The sequence below is a fragment of the Sciurus carolinensis genome, chromosome 16, assembly GCF_902686445.1.
Source record: "Sciurus carolinensis chromosome 16, mSciCar1.2, whole genome shotgun sequence".
Classification (NCBI taxonomy): domain Eukaryota; kingdom Metazoa; phylum Chordata; class Mammalia; order Rodentia; family Sciuridae; genus Sciurus; species Sciurus carolinensis.
Window position 1 is genome coordinate 13,284,998 of NC_062228.1, and position 17,596 is coordinate 13,302,593.

A 17,596-nucleotide genomic window follows, 5' to 3' on the forward strand; every position below is an offset into this window, starting at 1 on the left:
AACACAATTTAGGCTTAAGAGTGCCTCATTACTACTGATTTGGTCATTGATTCTTTTTCCTTTTTTTTGGGGGGGGGGGGCGGTAAACAAGAATTGAATCCAGAGGCACTTAGCCACTGAGTCACATCTCCAGCCCTTTTTTATATTTTATTTAGAGACAGGGTCTCACCAAGTTGCTTAGGGCATCGCCAAGTTGCTTAGGCTAACACTGAACTAGTAATCCCCCTGCCTCAGCCTCCTGATTTGCAGGGATTATAAGTGTACACCACCGCCCCCAGCCTGGTCATCATTTCTAGGTCTTTCTAAGGGACAGAATGGGCTTAACTACTGTAAGATAACACATAAAATATTAGTAAGGTAAATATAGCAATCTAAAAGAAAAGAAACCATCATGGCCAAGTAAGAATTATTTCGGGGCTGGGGAGATAGCTCAGTTGGTAAAGTGCTTGCCTTGCAAGCACAGGGCCCTGGGTTCAATCCCCAGCCCTGCAAAAAAAAAAAAAAAAAATTATTTCACACATACAAAGAAGACTACACAATTAGTATCTATTAATGTAATTCACTACAGTAACAGGTTTTAAGGAGAAAACCCACGATTATTTCAACAAATAATAAAAAAGCATTTAATAAAATTCAACATCAATTTCCTTTGTGTGATTTAACTATAATATGTAGAGCATTTGTTTAAGGTTTTAACAAAACAAGGATGACTACTATCAGTGCTTCTTTTCAATACTATACTATCTGTACAGTGTAGTAAGGAATTAAGAAAATGCATAAGGGGGCTGGGGAGATAGCTCAGTCGGTAGAGTACTTGCCTTGCAAGCATGAGGCCCTGGGTTCGATCCCCAGCACCGCCAAAATAAATAAGTAAATAAATAAAATAAAATAAAATGCATAAGGATAGACAAGGAAGAAAGAGAAATGCCATTGCTTACGAATAATAGTACTAAAAAAATAGAAAAAATAAAATCTATAGATTCTAAGAACCAAGTTCTAGATATATAAAAAAAAGTTGTATTGTTACATATCTACAACATAATCACTAAAAATTTTAGGAATACTCAGCAATAGAAACAAGTACTCTGGAGAACATATGAATAAATTTCTCCACAGATATATAAGACTTTATAGAGGGGCTGGGGTTGTGACTCAATGGTTGAGCACTTGTCTGGCATGTGTAAGGCCCTGGGTTCGATCCTCAGCACCGGATATAAAGAAATAAATAAAATAAAGGTTCATTGACAACTAAAAAATTTTTTAAACAAAGAACTTTATGGAGAACATTGTATAAAGTTTCAGAGAACCTAAAGAAGTGGAGTGCTATATTACACTGATGGAAGGGATGACTCTTACACACTGGAAATAGGGAACAGCAGGCCAGGTTGGAACTGGTAAGAAAAAAGTGCTGCACAACCTGGAAGCGGCCTACTACTGCCATGTGGAAATGCAGATCCAGTATTGACAATCTTCCCATTTTTCTAAGAGATACTACAAATCCACATTTCTATGAGAATTTCCTTGAATTTTTATATATCAGCAAATTCAAAACAATTTTAAAGACTATGCGAGACAAACAAAACATAGTGCGGAACAATTCAGCCCCTGAGTCACCCGTTTTCTACTCCTACAATCTACCTAGTTCAGCTTTATTTCTGGATTGTGTCTGGACCAAACACATCAAAGGTTACACATCCTATTAGAAATCTATTATTGTCTTTGTTATAACAATGTTGAGGATACTATCTCCTTCTTCCTCAACTCCCAGCCAATAATGGGGACTGAACTCAGCACTTTGTGCGTGCTAGACAAGCACTCTACTACTGAACTAAATGAACAGCCCTTTTTTATAATTTTTATTTTTTATTTTGAGATAGGGCCTCACCAAATTGCCCAGGCTGGCCTCAAACCACAGTCCTCCTGCCTCAGCCTTCAGAGCAGCTGGGATTACAGGTATACACCACCAAGCCCTATAAGGATACTGCCTCTGATATTACAAAGAGATTCCTAAAAGTCCTTTGTAAGAAAATCTTTTATATTTCAGTGCTTTGAAAAGCTTCATTTGCTGTCCTTGAAAAAAAATAAAATAAAATGGCTAACATTTAAAGGTTTTTTTATGTACAACACCTAACTGTCAAACACTGACTAACTCTTAAACTTCAAAACAACCCTATAAAGTAGGCATAAGGACTGTCTCCATTTCACAGATGAGGAAACTGTGACACAGAAAAGTTAAAAGATCTTGCTCAAAGTCATACAGACAGTAAAATAAGAATCAGAATTCATATCCATGCAGTCTGATTCCAACAGTCTTACTCTTCAATTCTGATAATAACAACCACATAACTGAATGTCTCTTTTCTTGTCTAGGCTCCAGAAAATATACTGGCCTTATGATTTGAATTCTTTCTACTCCCATCTCCTAATCTTCTACTATTCTTTTTCTTTTTCAAATAGACACTAATACTTTACACTATCTCAAATCTTCTGTACAGCAGGGCAGGGCTAAAATAAATAATAACAGAAATAGCTATTTCTAGATCTGAACTAAACCCAAAGAGTGCATTTTAATGTCATGCAAGGTTAGTTCTAATCCCCTCACTAATATTTACTAGCTAAACTCTCTGAATTTCAACTTCTTCATTTATGAGAATGTTACCTACCCTGTGGGTTTTATTATAAAACTTAAATGAGATTTCTTAAATATAGTGACTAGAAATTTTAAAATTTATACATGCTTCATATTTTATTCCTATTGACAGCATCATACTAGATACTGCAGTAAAAAGTAAAAAGAAACAGGTGAAATTAGTTTTAATAATGTATTTTATTTAACCAACAGATCTAAAATATCACTTCAGTATATAATCACCACAAAATTAGATTTACACTTTTTTATACTAAGGCTTCTAAATACAGCATGTATTTGTACACTTACAGCACATCTCAATTTGTACATATTTTCATCAAAAATACTTGAACTGTATTTAGATTTCATAAAACTTACAATTAAGTATAATCACATGTCCAAGTTGTTTAAAACATAGTTAAAAGTTTTCCAAAACTGAATCAAGTACTCAAAATTTATTTTCTTTCAATATTCACTTCAGTTGAACTAGCCACACTTCAAGAGATCAATGGCAACATACATCTACTTGCTACCATAAAGAATAGCCCATCTAACACATAAAGTGCAATTAAAGGGTGGCTGAAATACAGAATTAAACAAAAATGGCATTGTTATTCATACATGCAGGCAAGAGAATCTAGATACAAACCGTTTTATGGGCATATTATAAAATAAATTCTATGCAGTGCTGGGGACTGAACCCAGGGCCTCGAGCTTGTCAGGTAAGCACTCTACCAACTGAGCTATATCCCCATCCCTAAAAGAAATTCTTGGGGCTGGGGAGATAGCTCAGTCGGTAGAGTGCTTGCTGTGCAAGCACAAGGCCCTGGGTTCGCTCCCCAGCACCCAAAAAAAAAAAGAGATTCTTGATGGGTTGGATAACAAATTACTCATATGAATAGGGCAATAACTTATTCAAACAGGAAACAGACTAAGAGACCTAACATGATTCCTATCCCTACCCAGAAAAATCTTTATTTTTGTACCAAAATTTTAGCTCAGCATCCTTGAAAATTCACTTTCCAACTAAAAATTAAGTATTTTATCAAAGTTCCAAAATACCCCAAAATGCCACCTATATAGACCTAGAAAGCACATTTTATTTCATCATGTTATAGAAACAAATCTTAAAAATATAATTTTTTACAAAATGAAATCTCCCCCAAAGTCTTAAACCTACACTATGATTTAAAATTCAAGAGTTTTAACTCCATAGAGAAAATATAAATGTACTATTTCATCTATGGTTGTTTCTGAGTAGAATAAGAAGTATTCCCCTACTAGACTGTCTTTGATTTTTATAGTCCAATTCCTAATATATCAGATTTCTATAAATCTAACCAAATGTTTCTACAAAAAGATAAAAATAAAAAAAAAGAACATATAGGCAACCATTTGTTTTGTAATATAATGTCATGCACAATATGGATAACCACCTGGGTCAAATTCTGATGTGGTAAAAGCTTGTAACTTGCAGCATTAAAGCCTCAAACTTTAATTTCACTACTAAGAATGAAATATGAAATCTATATCAAAGAGGGTATTAATTACATTTTTAAAAACTTCATGACCTAGGTTCAATCCCCAGTACCGCAAAAAAAAAAAAAAAAAAATTCAAGATAGGTATGAAAGAACACTCTGTCCAAAATCAAATATGTAAGTGAATATTATTTATAGGAGACAGCTGTTCTTTTTGTCTGCTTCCTTTCCTCTGATCCAGTCCTCCTTTCTTCTTATATTAACAACATACTTTTTCTTTCAGGAACTAATGCTCTCCCACACATCATCATTATTTTTCTTAGTTGTAGATGGACACAATACCTTTATTTTGTTTATTTATTTTTATGTGGTGCTGAGGATGGAACCCAGTGCCTCACACGTGCTAGGCAAGCACTCTGCCACTGAGCTACAACCCCAGCCTCTCATTTCTTTTTCTTCCTTTTTTTTAAGTATTTTAAGTTATCCATGGACACGATACCTTTATTTTATTTATTTTTTATGTGGCACTGAGGATTGAACCCAGTGCCTCACACATGTAAGACAAGTGCTCCACTGCTGAGCTACAACTCCAGCTCCTCAATCATTAATTTCTAAAGAGGCTGACCAACCCCTAAGATGAACATAACACTAACCAAAGCCAGTCTAATAAGATTCAATCCCAGTACTTTCTCGTTTTAACATGAGGGCGGGAGATCTTCTCCAATTAAAACTATTGAACTAAATGGAAGATAAGTTGATGACCATCTTCCTGATAAATTAAATACAAATTATCCTTGAAAAAGGAAAAAGAAGTAGTTATTATACTCCTTCTCAGTGCATACATTCTTTTAATTTTTCAGTATTACCTAACGAGACTGTATAGCATAAATCCTTAAATAAAATTTAGCAGCACTAATAAGACATAAAAAAAACTCACTATTCCATTATCTGACATGTTTATCACAATATAAACATGAAGAGAAGAAAACTGTTATCACTGAGACTGTCACCTTCAAAGCCCAGAACAGATACAATAAAAAACATGTATTTGTATGTGGGAGAATCAGCAGGCAGAACCACACAGAAGTTGTAGCAATCCAGGCATGAGGTAATTAGAACAAAATAGATACTACTATGCAATTACTTAATTTTTTTAATGTAAAAACATCTGTCCTGAGTTTCCATATAATATCAAGCACAAAGAAAATAAGAAAACAATTAACAAATGTTTCTTAAATTCTCCTCATAGTCCAGGTTCTCTGGCAGAGCAATCACAAATCACTGGTTAATCCTGGTCAATTTTTAAGTAAGTTAGCAAAAGACTCTGATTCACATAAAGAGCAATTTCCACTGGAAAGGATAATTGATGACTATATCAAGACTGGAAAGCCTTGATACAGTCCTCAATTCTCAGCTCTTTCGATCTTACCCTTGGTGCCAAAATGATTTTAGTACAAACTATAAGGCTACCAAAAGTATCTCACTGCCAGGAAAAGATTGACACTCCCTGAGCTATAGTGTCATTCAAAGAAGTGTATCCTTGCTAGATATGGTCCAGCCCATCCTACCTGTCCAAAGTGAGCAGGGTAGCCCAGCATGTGCATATATAGTAATTTTGCCACATTTCGACACCGGTATGTATTGTCTTCTTCTCTAAATGATGACCGGATTGCAGCACATTCTTTCTGGATCATTTCTCGTTCTTCAGCTTGGGTTCGGGCTGTCCGGATGGTCCGGATCAGCTCCCGCAATCTGATGGGGGCTGGCATCCTCTGGATTTGGAAAGACATTAAACAGAGATGTTCACACTTTTTGCTGACAACACAACTTCTCATATAAAATTCTAAATGATTTTCAATGAAATTCAATGAATTTTCAACATTTGCTCAATCTAATTTAGCTAAATGAAGCGAAGTTTGCTAAACTTCAGAGAAGATATTAACTAAGTGAATTTCTGGAAAGGCTACAAACAAAAAATATTAAAATGTTAAATTAAGCAAAATAAGACACAGAAATATCAACATGTAAAGTCCATCACTAGTATTTAAATATCTCAAAGACTAAGTCAACACAAATCTTTATTCAATCCTTAAAGCAATAAGAAATGACCTATGCCTAACCTTAGAAAAAGAGAAATTTTCTAATCAACTGCTGTTAAATTCAACATAGCTCAACAATGTATTAGATGAATATAATCAGTGATAGTTCAACTCAAAAAATAAAAAAAAAAGAGAGAAATTAGGAGAGAGAACCCAGTTGTCAGATTAAACAGTAATCAGTTGTCCAACAGTAATCATCTCAGGACACTGAATATAGTATGAAAACAAGATGAGGAAAAAATAATACACCAACCTTAGAGGACATGACTATTAGTGTCATGAATAGTTTTAAAATAATAGACCCACAACAGTCAAATAATTATGGGGAAGGGAAGTAAACATGGAGAATGCATACTACATAATTTCAAGAAGTACTACAAAGCTACAATAACCGAGATAGTGTAGAACTAAACATAAGGACAGACAAAGAATAATGCAGCAAAATGGAAAGTTTAAGAATAGACCCACACAATTATGCTCAACTGATTTTCAATAAAGCAGTCAAAGTTATTCAATATGAGAAAGAGTAGTCTTTTAACAAATAGTAATATATATCTATTTGGGGTAAAAAACCTCAATCCTACCCTCACATAATACACAAAAATTAACTCAAAATGGATGACACCTAAATGTCAAAGTTAAAACTAAAAATCTTTGAGGGGCTGGGGTTACAGGTCAGTTGGTAGAGTTTGCCTCACATGCACAAGGCCCTGGATTCAATCCCCAGCACCACACACACACACACACACACACACACAAACTTTGAGATCAGAAAAAAGAGAAAATCTTTATGAACTTAGGTTAATTAAACTTCACACACAACAAGGAAACAAAAGGAAAACTCGAAGAACTAGACTTTATAAAAATTTAAAACTTTCACTCTTGAAAAGACACTATTATGAAAATAAGGCAAGCCACAGAAAAAAACATAATCGTAATACATTTCTGATAAAGGATTTATATTCAGAATATATAAATTATACAACTCAATAATAAGACAATCTTGGCTGGGGTTGTGGCTCAGTGGTAGAACGCTTGCCTGGCATGCGTGAGGCACTAGGCTCAATCCTCAACACCACATAAAAATAAATAAAAGTATTGTGACTGTTTACAACTAAAATATATATATATATTAAAATAATAGGACAATCTTATTTTTAAATGGACAAAAGATTGGAATAAACACTTTTCCAAAAAAGATACACAAATGACCATGAGCACTTGAAAAGATGTTCAGTACCATCAGTTAGCAGGAAAATGCAAATTAAAACCATAATGATATACCTCTCCATACCATTAGAATGACTACAATTAAGACTAGACATACCAAGTATTAATGAAGTTGTTCACAGGAATAAAAAAGGTTCAACTACTTTGGGAACAGTTTGATAGTTTCTTATGAAGTTAAACATACATTTAGCATATGATTCAGCAAATCTGCTCAGTGTTTACCTAAGAATTTATATGTGAGTAATGAAAATTATATCCTTACTAAAACTCATATGTGAATGTTCACAGAAGCTTCATTTATAATTTCCAAGAACTGGAAATAAGTCAAATGTCTATAAACGGGTGAATGGATATGGTGTGTTCATATAATAGAATGCTTCTCAGAATAAACCAATACACAAAAAAAAAAACACTGCTGAGCAAAAGAAGAAAGCACAAGAGAGTACGCACTGTATGGTTGCATTTATGTGAAACTCTAAAACACACAAATCAGATCTATACTAATGGAGAAGAGATCATTGATGACCTGAGTTAGGGCAGGGATGGGGACAATATAAAGGGATGAAAGGAAACCTTTTGGAGTGACATAAATGTCTGTGATGCATATATGCACTTCTCAAAATTCACTAAAATAAAATTCACATTTAAACAGGTATATTTTATTGTATGTATTTTATACCTCATTAATGTTGATTAAGAAAATAAAAATGGCCAGCACTGTGGTGCACAAAAATAATCCAAGTGTCTTAGAAGGGTAAGGAAGGAGGATCCCAAGTTCTAGGCCAGCTTGGGCAACCTCATTAGACTCTGTCTCAAAACAAATAATAAAGCAGGTGACAGTGATCTGGAGATGTAGCTCAGTGGTAAAGTACACCTGTGTTCAATCCCCAGTAACAAAAAAAGGAAAAATGAACCAAGCATGGTGTCACATGCTATCATGGCTTGAATGTGAAGTGTCCCCCAAAAGTTCAAGTGTGAGACAATGCAAGAAAGCTCAGAGAAATGACTGGGTTATGAGAACCTTAACCCTATCAGTGAATTAATTCATTGATGGAGATTAACTTAGTGGTAACTGAAGGCAGGAAGGATATAGCTGGAAGAGGTGGGTCACTGGGGGCATGCCTTTGAGGTATGTGTTTTGCCTTGTTGAGCAGAGTTCTCTTTCTCTCTCTGCTTCCTGATATGATGTCTTGAGCTGCTTCCTCTACCACACTCTTCCATCATGATGTTCAGCCTCACCACAAACTGAGGAATGAGGTTGGCTTGTCTGTAGACTGAGACCTCTGAAACCGTAAGCTCCAAAATAAACAACTTCTTCTAAAATTGTTCTTATTGGGTCTTTTAGTAAGAGCAGCAAAAAAGCTGACTAAAACACATGACTTGTTATCCCAGATACTCAGCAGACAGACAGGTAACCGAATGCAAATTTGATGACAGTCTGGGCAACTTAGCAAAACCCTGTTTCAAATTTAAAAAATAAGAGATGGTGGTGATGCTCATTAGCAGAGCTCTTGCCTAACATGAGCAAGACACCTGGCTTCAATCTCCAGCACCACCATTCAAAAAAAAAAAAAAGTTCTCTCTGCTAGAAAATAACATTTCTCTATTTCTTTACAAAGACTCCAATGATTCTACCAAAAAAAAAATAATAATAATAATAATAATAATAATAATAATAAAAGGACTTAGAAAAAGCTCAAATCTAGTCCCAGAACATATAATCCAACAGGAAAAGAATCGTAAGAGGAGTTTAAGCCACCTGAGAGAAAAATAAAAATAATTCTCAGCTATCAGTCAAAGAATCACAGGAATATAGTTCATAACACTAGCTGTTTATGGAGGAAGCTGAGGATCCATGCTGTTACCTACCTTGTACAAGGTCACAGAGTTAGTTACTGGCCTGACTTGCCTCTTAATTTCCCATCAGCACTCTTCCTCTAACACTAGTCTGTTCCTAATTTAGAGAAAAGCAGTAATCTTTTTCCTTTAGCAGTTACAATTCCTACTTGATATCTTTACAGATCCCCCCAAAAAAGTCAAAAATGAAAAATAAAAGTTAACACATACGGTAAAATTTGGGCACATATTAGAAAACACATTCTACCATCAAAACTGAACAAGTTCTGTGCATGCCCATAATCCCAGAGGCTGCGGAGGCTGAGGCAGGAGGAATATGAGTTCATAGCCAGCCTCAGCAACGTAGCAAGGTGCTAAGCAACTCAGTGAGACCCTGTCTCTAAATAAAATACAGAAAAGGGCTGGGGATGTAGCTCAATGGTCAAGTGCTCCTGAGTTCAATCCCCAGTACCAAAAAAAACGAACAAGTTCTGGATCCAGTGAAGGTGGAATTAGTGTCTTCCCCTCTAAATGCAACTCTAAATCCTGAAAAAACGCATGCCGTAACTACTTGAGAACTCTGAAAGGTAAATAAATGACAGCAATCGAAGGGAAGAAAGTACAATTTTAAGTCCCACTTAACTGAATTGGCAAGAGATCATCATTTTTTCTCCAATTTTGACCAGCCTGGATCCAAAAGCAGCCCCAAACCCATGCTCATTGTATAGAGAGAAGGAGCTCTAGGAAAAACCCACTCTTGTTGGCCCAAGGAACAGGAAAAGGAAGACCAAGGACAATGGAGTAAATTCTCTTTGGGCTTTTTGTTTTTTCCTTTCCTCTTTCCTCCACAGCCATTCCTACTCAATATTAATTACAACAGTGGTGGATACAACAGAAAGCAAAGGCAGTGACAGCCAGGCAGGCACCTAAAAGAACTGGGGGAGAGAAACTCTCTGACCAATGGAGTTGTAATTCAAATGTATAAAGTACATCACTTTCTTTTCCTTTCCTTCTCTCTCTTTCTTTCTCTATTTTCCTATTATGTGATAAAAGAGTGAATTCACCAAAAAACATAACTGAAATGTTAAAATGCACCTGACAAGGCAGGAGTGATGGTGCATGTCCATAATCCCAGCAACTCAGGAGGCTGAGTCAGGGATCCCAAGTTCAAGGCCAGTCTCAGTAATGGAGCAAGACCCTAAGCAACTTAGTGAAACCTTACCTCAAAATGAAAAATAAAAAGGACTGGGGGTGTGGCTTAGCATCCCTGGCTTCAATCCCTAGTACCAAAAAAAAAAAAAAAAAAAGAAAGAAAATTCAACAATACTGACAAACCTTGGCCAGACAAGACTGTAAAAAACGAGAAACACAAATCCCAAGGTGCTTTTGTCAGAACAACTGTAGAGGAAGAAAAGTTTATTTGAGGGCTCATGATTTCAAAGGTCTTACTCTCCATTCCTCAGGGCTCGAGGTGAGGCAGAACATCACTGCAGAAGAGTGTGGCAGAGGGAAACTGTTCACATGTTGATCAGGAAGCAGAGAGAAAGGCCTCCATGTGCAGGAGACAAATATATACCCCAAAGCCACGCCCCAATTCCCACCGCCTCCAACTACTCCCTCTTTGATTACCTCTGTTAAATTCTGTCAGAGGATTAATTCACTGATTTTGTTAATCCCAATCATTTCTTCTCTGAACCTTGCATGGTCTCAAACGTGAGCTTTTGAGGGAACACTCACATCTAAACCTTAACACTCACTCTCAGAAATAAAGAGATGGACTGAGCATATAGCTCAGTTGGTAGAGTGCTTGCCTTGCAAGCATAAGGCCCTGGGTTCGAGCCCCAGCACTGCCCAAAAAAAAAAAAAAAAAAAAAAGGATATCGCTACCAATGTAAACACTAATTAGGTAATATTATGAACATCTGAATGCACATCACAACTGAACATTTACTTGCAATAAAAAGAACCTCACCCTAAACCTTAAACAAATAATTAACTCTAAATGGATCACAGAATCCAAAGGGAAAGCATACAACTATAAAACTCTTTAAAGACACAGGAAAAAATAAATCCCCAGGGTCTGACAAAGAGTTCTAACAAAGGCACAATCTAAAAGAAAAGGAAAAAAAAAGAAAGAAAGAGAAAAGACTTCATCAAAATTACAAACTTTTGCACTCTTAAGAAAAAGAGAATTGGGATGAAGTTCCTATTTGACCAAGGACTTGAATCCAGAATATAAAAAGAACTCTCAAAATACAACACAGTTCAAACAAACAAACCCAGTTTTTAAGAATAGGCAAAAGACTCAGATATTTCACTGAAGAGAGAAAGGATGGCAAATAACCACATTTGAAAAGATGCTCAAGTATATGAGGCACTAAAGAAATGCAAATTAACATCACAATAAGAGGAGGCTGAGGCAGGAGGATCCCGACTTCAAAGTCAGCCTCAGCAAAAGCGAAAGTACTAAGCAACTCGGTGAGGCCCTATCTCTAAATAAAATACAAAATAGGGCTGGGGATGTGGTTCAGTGTTTGAATGCCCAAATTCAAATCCCCAATACCAAAAAAAAAAATCACATTAAGATACTTCTAGATAACCATTACAATGGCTAAATAGCAAGTATTAGGAGGATGCAGAACAAATGGAACTCTCATACATGGATGGTGGGTTACAAAATGGTACTGTCACTCTAGACAAATTTGGCAGTTTCTTACAAACTAAATCACTCACATCCAGGAATTTATCCTAGAGAAATGAAAACTTTTATGTTCACACAACAACCTGTACATGAACTGTCTAGAGCAGTTCTGTTCATAACTGCTGAGACCTGAAAACAAAATGTGGTAAATCTTTGTTGAAATTATATAGCAATAAAAAAAAAGGAACATTCTATTACTGCATACCATGGCATAAGTCCCATTTATGCTGAAAGAAAACAGTCTTACAAAGTTACCATTTTGCTTGCCTTGCAAGCACAAGGCCCTGGGTTCAATCCCCAGCACCACAAAAAAAAAAAAAAAAAAAAAAAAAAAAAAAAAAAAAAAGTTACCATTGCCTGTAATCCCAGCTACTCAGGAGGCTGAGGCAGGAGGATCCCAAATTCCAGGCCAGGCTTGACAACTCAGCAAGACCCTATCTCAAAATAAAAAATAAAAAGAGCTGGGGATGCAGCTCAGTGAATTCAATCTCCAGTGGTGATAGTGGGAAGAGGGTTATCATTGAATGATTCCATTTGTAAGCTATTCTCCCCTCCCACACCCAGTACTGTTGATTGAACCCAGGTCCTAGAGTGTGCTAGGAAAACACTTTATAACAGAGCTACATTCCCAGTTCTATTTATTTTATTTTGACACATGTGTGACTACGCCCACACTGGCCTGTACTCATCCTGCCTCAGCCTTCTAAGTAGCTAGGATTACAGGCATGAGCTTCCTGGCTTCTATGATAGTTTTGAAAAGACAAAATTATGGTGAAAAAGAACATGATCAGTGGTTGAAAAAGGTAGCTCAAAAGGGACCACGAAAAAAGTTTCTTTGAGATGATGGAACAGAGTATTCTAATTGTGACTACGTAAATCTATATACATTTGTTCAAACTCATAACTGTACCCAGAAAAAAACAATTTTACTGATATTAATTTAAGAATTAAAATTTAAAAGTCCTTTAAAAAGTAAACATTAAGCCAGGCTCAGTAACACACACCTATAATCCCAAAAACTTAGGAGGCTAAGGAAGGAGGATCACAAATTAAAGGCCAGTATCAGCAACTTAATAAGATCTTTTCTCAAAGTAAAAATTTTTAAAAGAGCTGGGGGTGAAGTTCAATGGTAGAGTGCCTCTGGTTGAATCCTTAATACCAAAAAAAAAAAAAAAAAAAAAGTAAACATTAAAATACCTTCAACTAAATAATTATGATCTATATGATCAGTTATAAAATATATACCTAGGATAATGAGAGTTACTACTAATTGTTCTAACATGCTTAAAGGTCTATTTTAACCACTAGTGAAATGAAGCATTACTATAAAATCTCAGAAGAATGTTGTTGTGTAGTGGGTATATTAAGATATAGGCATATTGTTGGGCCTATAAAAGAGTCAGATATGGTGGCACATGCTACTTGGGTAACTGAGGTAGGAATATGGCCAGAAGTTGGGCAACGTAACGAGAATCTATCTCTACCACCACCCCCCAAAAAATAAAATACTTAAAAAAACAGATGGCTGCAGATGATCTCATCTGAAAAATGAAGTCATTTTCTGTACCAATAAACTAGAGATGGACCTATGGGAGACAGAGGACCTCAAAGGGTTCCACCGATCTGAACCACAGAGGTATCAAGATGTCCACAAAGAGTTCCTGAGTAGCTGGTTTTGGAGTCTTCACATAGATTCACGTCAGAGAAGCTGCCTGTTAAGCTCTGACTCTTTTGGACTTCTGAACAGATGAAATGAGACTGTAAGGGAACCTAATACTTGAAGTATGTGGGCAAGGGCAAAAGTAAATCTCAAGAATGTGTATATCTACCCTAGGTATGTAAAAAAGACTGTTCTGCAAATATTCTAGCCATTTCCAACCCTGAAAAGGAAAACAATAAGAAATTCATGTCCACATTTTGACCAAAGCACTGAAAAGGGGGAAAAGAAAGCATCAGAAGTAACAGCAAATAAAGAATTATAGGTGAAGGAAAAACTACTGGGGTATAGATCTGGGGCTACTCAGCTAGCCTTTTCACCCGCTTTCTCCAGTCCTCTTCTATTAATAAACCTTAGAGATTATGGCCTTATATTTTGAACGAAGATTCTGAATGACAAGGAAAATGAAAAAGATAAAGCAAAGTTCTTAAATCTTTCAAAAGCAAACTCTTAAAAACACTAAATATTCCTCGGATATAGTTTCTGTAACAGAAATACGGACAGTTCATTTAAATAAAAAAAAAAAACTTGAAATTGTTCAGCCAAACAATGAAAGAAAAATCCTAATCATCAACTAGCACTCTCAGCAGCAACATAGAGCAAGCCATCTAGTATCTCTAAATCTGTTACATCGCCTGACAGATAATCAGTTCTACAAATGTTAAAAATATCACAACATAAAAACGTTAAAAGTATCATTCTTTATATATGAAATGTAGTCTTTCCATATATTATTATTATTGTCAAGCAGATCTGTATAAGCAAAAAAATAAACTAAATTTCAATAAGGAACAAACACATTATACACCATATATAATTGAAATACAGTCATTAAATTTGAGGGGTTTTTTTGTTTTTGTTTTTGTTTTGTTTTGTTTTGTGGTGCTGTGGATTGAACCCTGGATCTCATGCATGCTAGGCAAGCACTTTACCACTGAGCTAATTCCCCAGTCCAAATCTGAGAATCTTAAATACAGAAAGCAGCAGGATCAGTCATTAAGAAAGAAAATGGGAAAAAAAAAAAAAAAGTTAAATAGTTTAAGGCCCATTAGAGTATGTCATAAAATACCACATAGTTTAAGAAAATAATACAATATTAAAATGAATAACAGAAGCAGCATTCAAATCCACTTCAAAATGGGAAGAGAGAACATAAAGAACATGGAATCGGAAGTCAGTTTCATGAACTCCCTTTCCCATCCTTGTTCAATTCCATTAGTCCCCTATCCCATTGATGAAATAAGTATTAAGGAAACAAATTATGGCAAAAAGTGCCAACTGTTCTGTTATAGTTTGGATCTGGAACATTCCCCAAATGTTCATGTAGAAGATTTCATGTTCATGTTGAAGATTTGGTCCCCAATGCAACAATGTCCCGAGGTAAGACTTTTAAAAATGACTGGATCATTGAGGGTTCTACCCTCAACAATGGATTAATTCACTTGATGGAATAATAATCCAAAAGGACTACTGGGAGGTGGTGGAAACTGTAGGCAGGAGGGGCATGGTTAGACTGTGCTGTTCACTGGGTATGTGCCCTTGGGGACTACATTTTGTCCTGGTTCCCATTCCCTCTCTCTTCCCATCCTCTCTGATTCCTGGCTGCCATAAACTGAACAATTTTTGTCCATCATGCTCTTCTACCCTTCCACCACGATGTCTCTTGCCTTGGAGTCATCTGACCATGAACTGACTGAAACCTCTGAAACCATGAACCAAAATAAATCTTTTCTCTTCTAAGTTATGTTCAGTATGTTGGTCACAGTGAAAAAAGTTAACACTCATTCAACAAATGTTTGCTGAGTCGCCTTCTCAGTGCCAGGTACTGAGAACTGGCAAGGACATCACCTCTATACTTAAGAACTCAAAAGTCTAGCGAAGAATATAGAGCCTTATAATTCTAGTCATATAATAAAAATAATCAGAAACTGCCGATCAATGACAAAAAAAATATTTATGATAAGTCAACTTTTGTCATAGCCAAACCGATATATTTTTCTGTTGTGAAATTGAGTGCTTGAAACTGAGTGCTTTTTGGACCAACCCAACAACTCCAAAATCCCATATAGAAAGAGCTCTCTAGAATAGTACAAGTCTGCAATCTCTCATCTAAAAACCTTTTAGGCAGAATTCAGAATTTTTCTAATTTTATCAAGGTAACACAGGATATATACCGTAGATATCATAACTGGCCCACTGTGTCTAGGACAGCACTTTAATTATCAAATGATACTTGTGCAGCAACCAATATGAATATTCATACCAACTGAGAGAAATGAATACTGCAAATAAACTTTTTTTGGGGTGCGGGGTGCTAGGAACTTGACACAGGGCACTCTATGATTGAACTACACCTCAGCACTTTATTTTTTAGAGATAAGGTTTCACCAAATTGCACAGGATGGCCTCAAACTTGCCATCCTTCTGCTTCAGCCTCCCAAGTGGCTGGGATTACAGGTATGTGCCACAGCACCTGTTTACAAACAGATTCTTGTATTGTAAAGTCAAATTTTAAACCAAAAAAAGTACAAAAAACTCCTAAGTCTCAGTGTTGTTGTTTTTAAACTCAGAATTGAGATAAGTGATGTGAACTGACAGCTAAACATGCTAATCCTTTAGTAAAAATCACCTGGGCTTAACTCCCAGCTCCACCACCTTTAGCTCTATATCCTTCAGTGAATGACTGAAACTCTCAGACCTTCTGTTTCCTCATCTGTCAAATGGGGAGAGTATCTATCTCAAAGGATTGTTACAAGAATTCAATAAAATAAAACAGGTGTGATGGTTCACATGCGTAATCCCAGCAACTCACGAGATTGAGGCAGGAGGATCATCAGGTTCAAGGCCAGTTTCAGCAATTTAGAGAGACCCTAACTCAAAATAAAATGGTCTGGGGACGTAAGTCAGTGGTAAAGCACCCCTGGGAGTTCAATCCCCAATACCAAAGTATTTTTTAAAATAATAATTCAATAATACATGTAAAATTCCCAACACAGCGCCTAACACACAGTTAAGCACTAAACAGATATTGATCATTATGTTGGCTAAACTATCCTCAGATAAGTTATCTTGAGCAAAAAGAAACTGCAAAAAATATACAATATTGTTTATTAAAAAAATATGTCTATAAAAAAAAAAACTTTTTTTTTTTTTTTTTTTTGGTGGGGGGATGCTGGGGATTGAACCCAGGACCTTATGCATGCAAGGCAAGCACTCTACCAACTGAGCCACATCCCCAGTGCCAAACAACATATTCTTTAAAGAAAAGAACAGAAGGGACTAAAAACATTAATGGCAAAACCAAACACAGTAGCATATCTAGAAGGGAAGGGAATATGATCAGGGACAGAATGAGATACAGAACACTGGTATTTTATTTCTTATACCAGATAGTGGATAAGTAAAATGTTTATTATTATTCTCCATGTTTATATCTGAATATTTCATATTAAATTCAAATACATCTAATCCATACAAATGAATGTAGACCACATAATCTGGAAAACATCACCTACTTGCTTTTGATGATAGGTTGAGGATTTTGGGGGGAAAGTTTTTACTTGTTTATCAAAACACAAAAAAGCCATGAGAGGCTGGGGTTATCAGTGATATTGTTCATAGCATGCTCAAGGCCCTGGTTCAATCCCCACAACCAAAAATATTTTTTAAAAAAAATAGCATATGAATAGCTATATATGCTACATATATATATATATATACACACACACTACATATATATACACATATATTTTATATATATAAAGTAATGATTCAACTATACAGAACATAGCTAAAAATTAAAAAATACATTTCTATGATCTCAAGTAGCCAATACAGAAATCATCACATCAGAACACTAAAACACCTCTTTTACTCCAAATAGCCTGTTCTGGAATAGAAACTAC

At 35.7% G+C, this 17,596-nt stretch overlaps 1 protein-coding gene and 1 non-coding gene across 3 annotated transcripts in view; both read right to left on the reverse strand.

The window, feature by feature from the left end:
- Positions 1–17,596, reverse strand: part of Ap1g1 (adaptor related protein complex 1 subunit gamma 1) — a 79,313-nt gene that overhangs the window by 47,109 nt on the left and 14,608 nt on the right. For both annotated transcript variants that reach the window (XM_047528158.1, XM_047528159.1), the window contains exon 2: positions 5,677–5,880. In XM_047528158.1, coding sequence (XP_047384114.1) covers positions 5,677–5,877 — 201 coding nt within the window. In that variant the 5' untranslated portion in view covers positions 5,878–5,880. The remainder of the gene's footprint in view (positions 1–5,676; positions 5,881–17,596) is intronic.
- On the reverse strand, positions 16,856–16,928 carry Trnaa-ugc (transfer RNA alanine (anticodon UGC)). Its single transcript has one exon. It is a non-coding gene; the product is annotated as a tRNA-Ala (tRNA).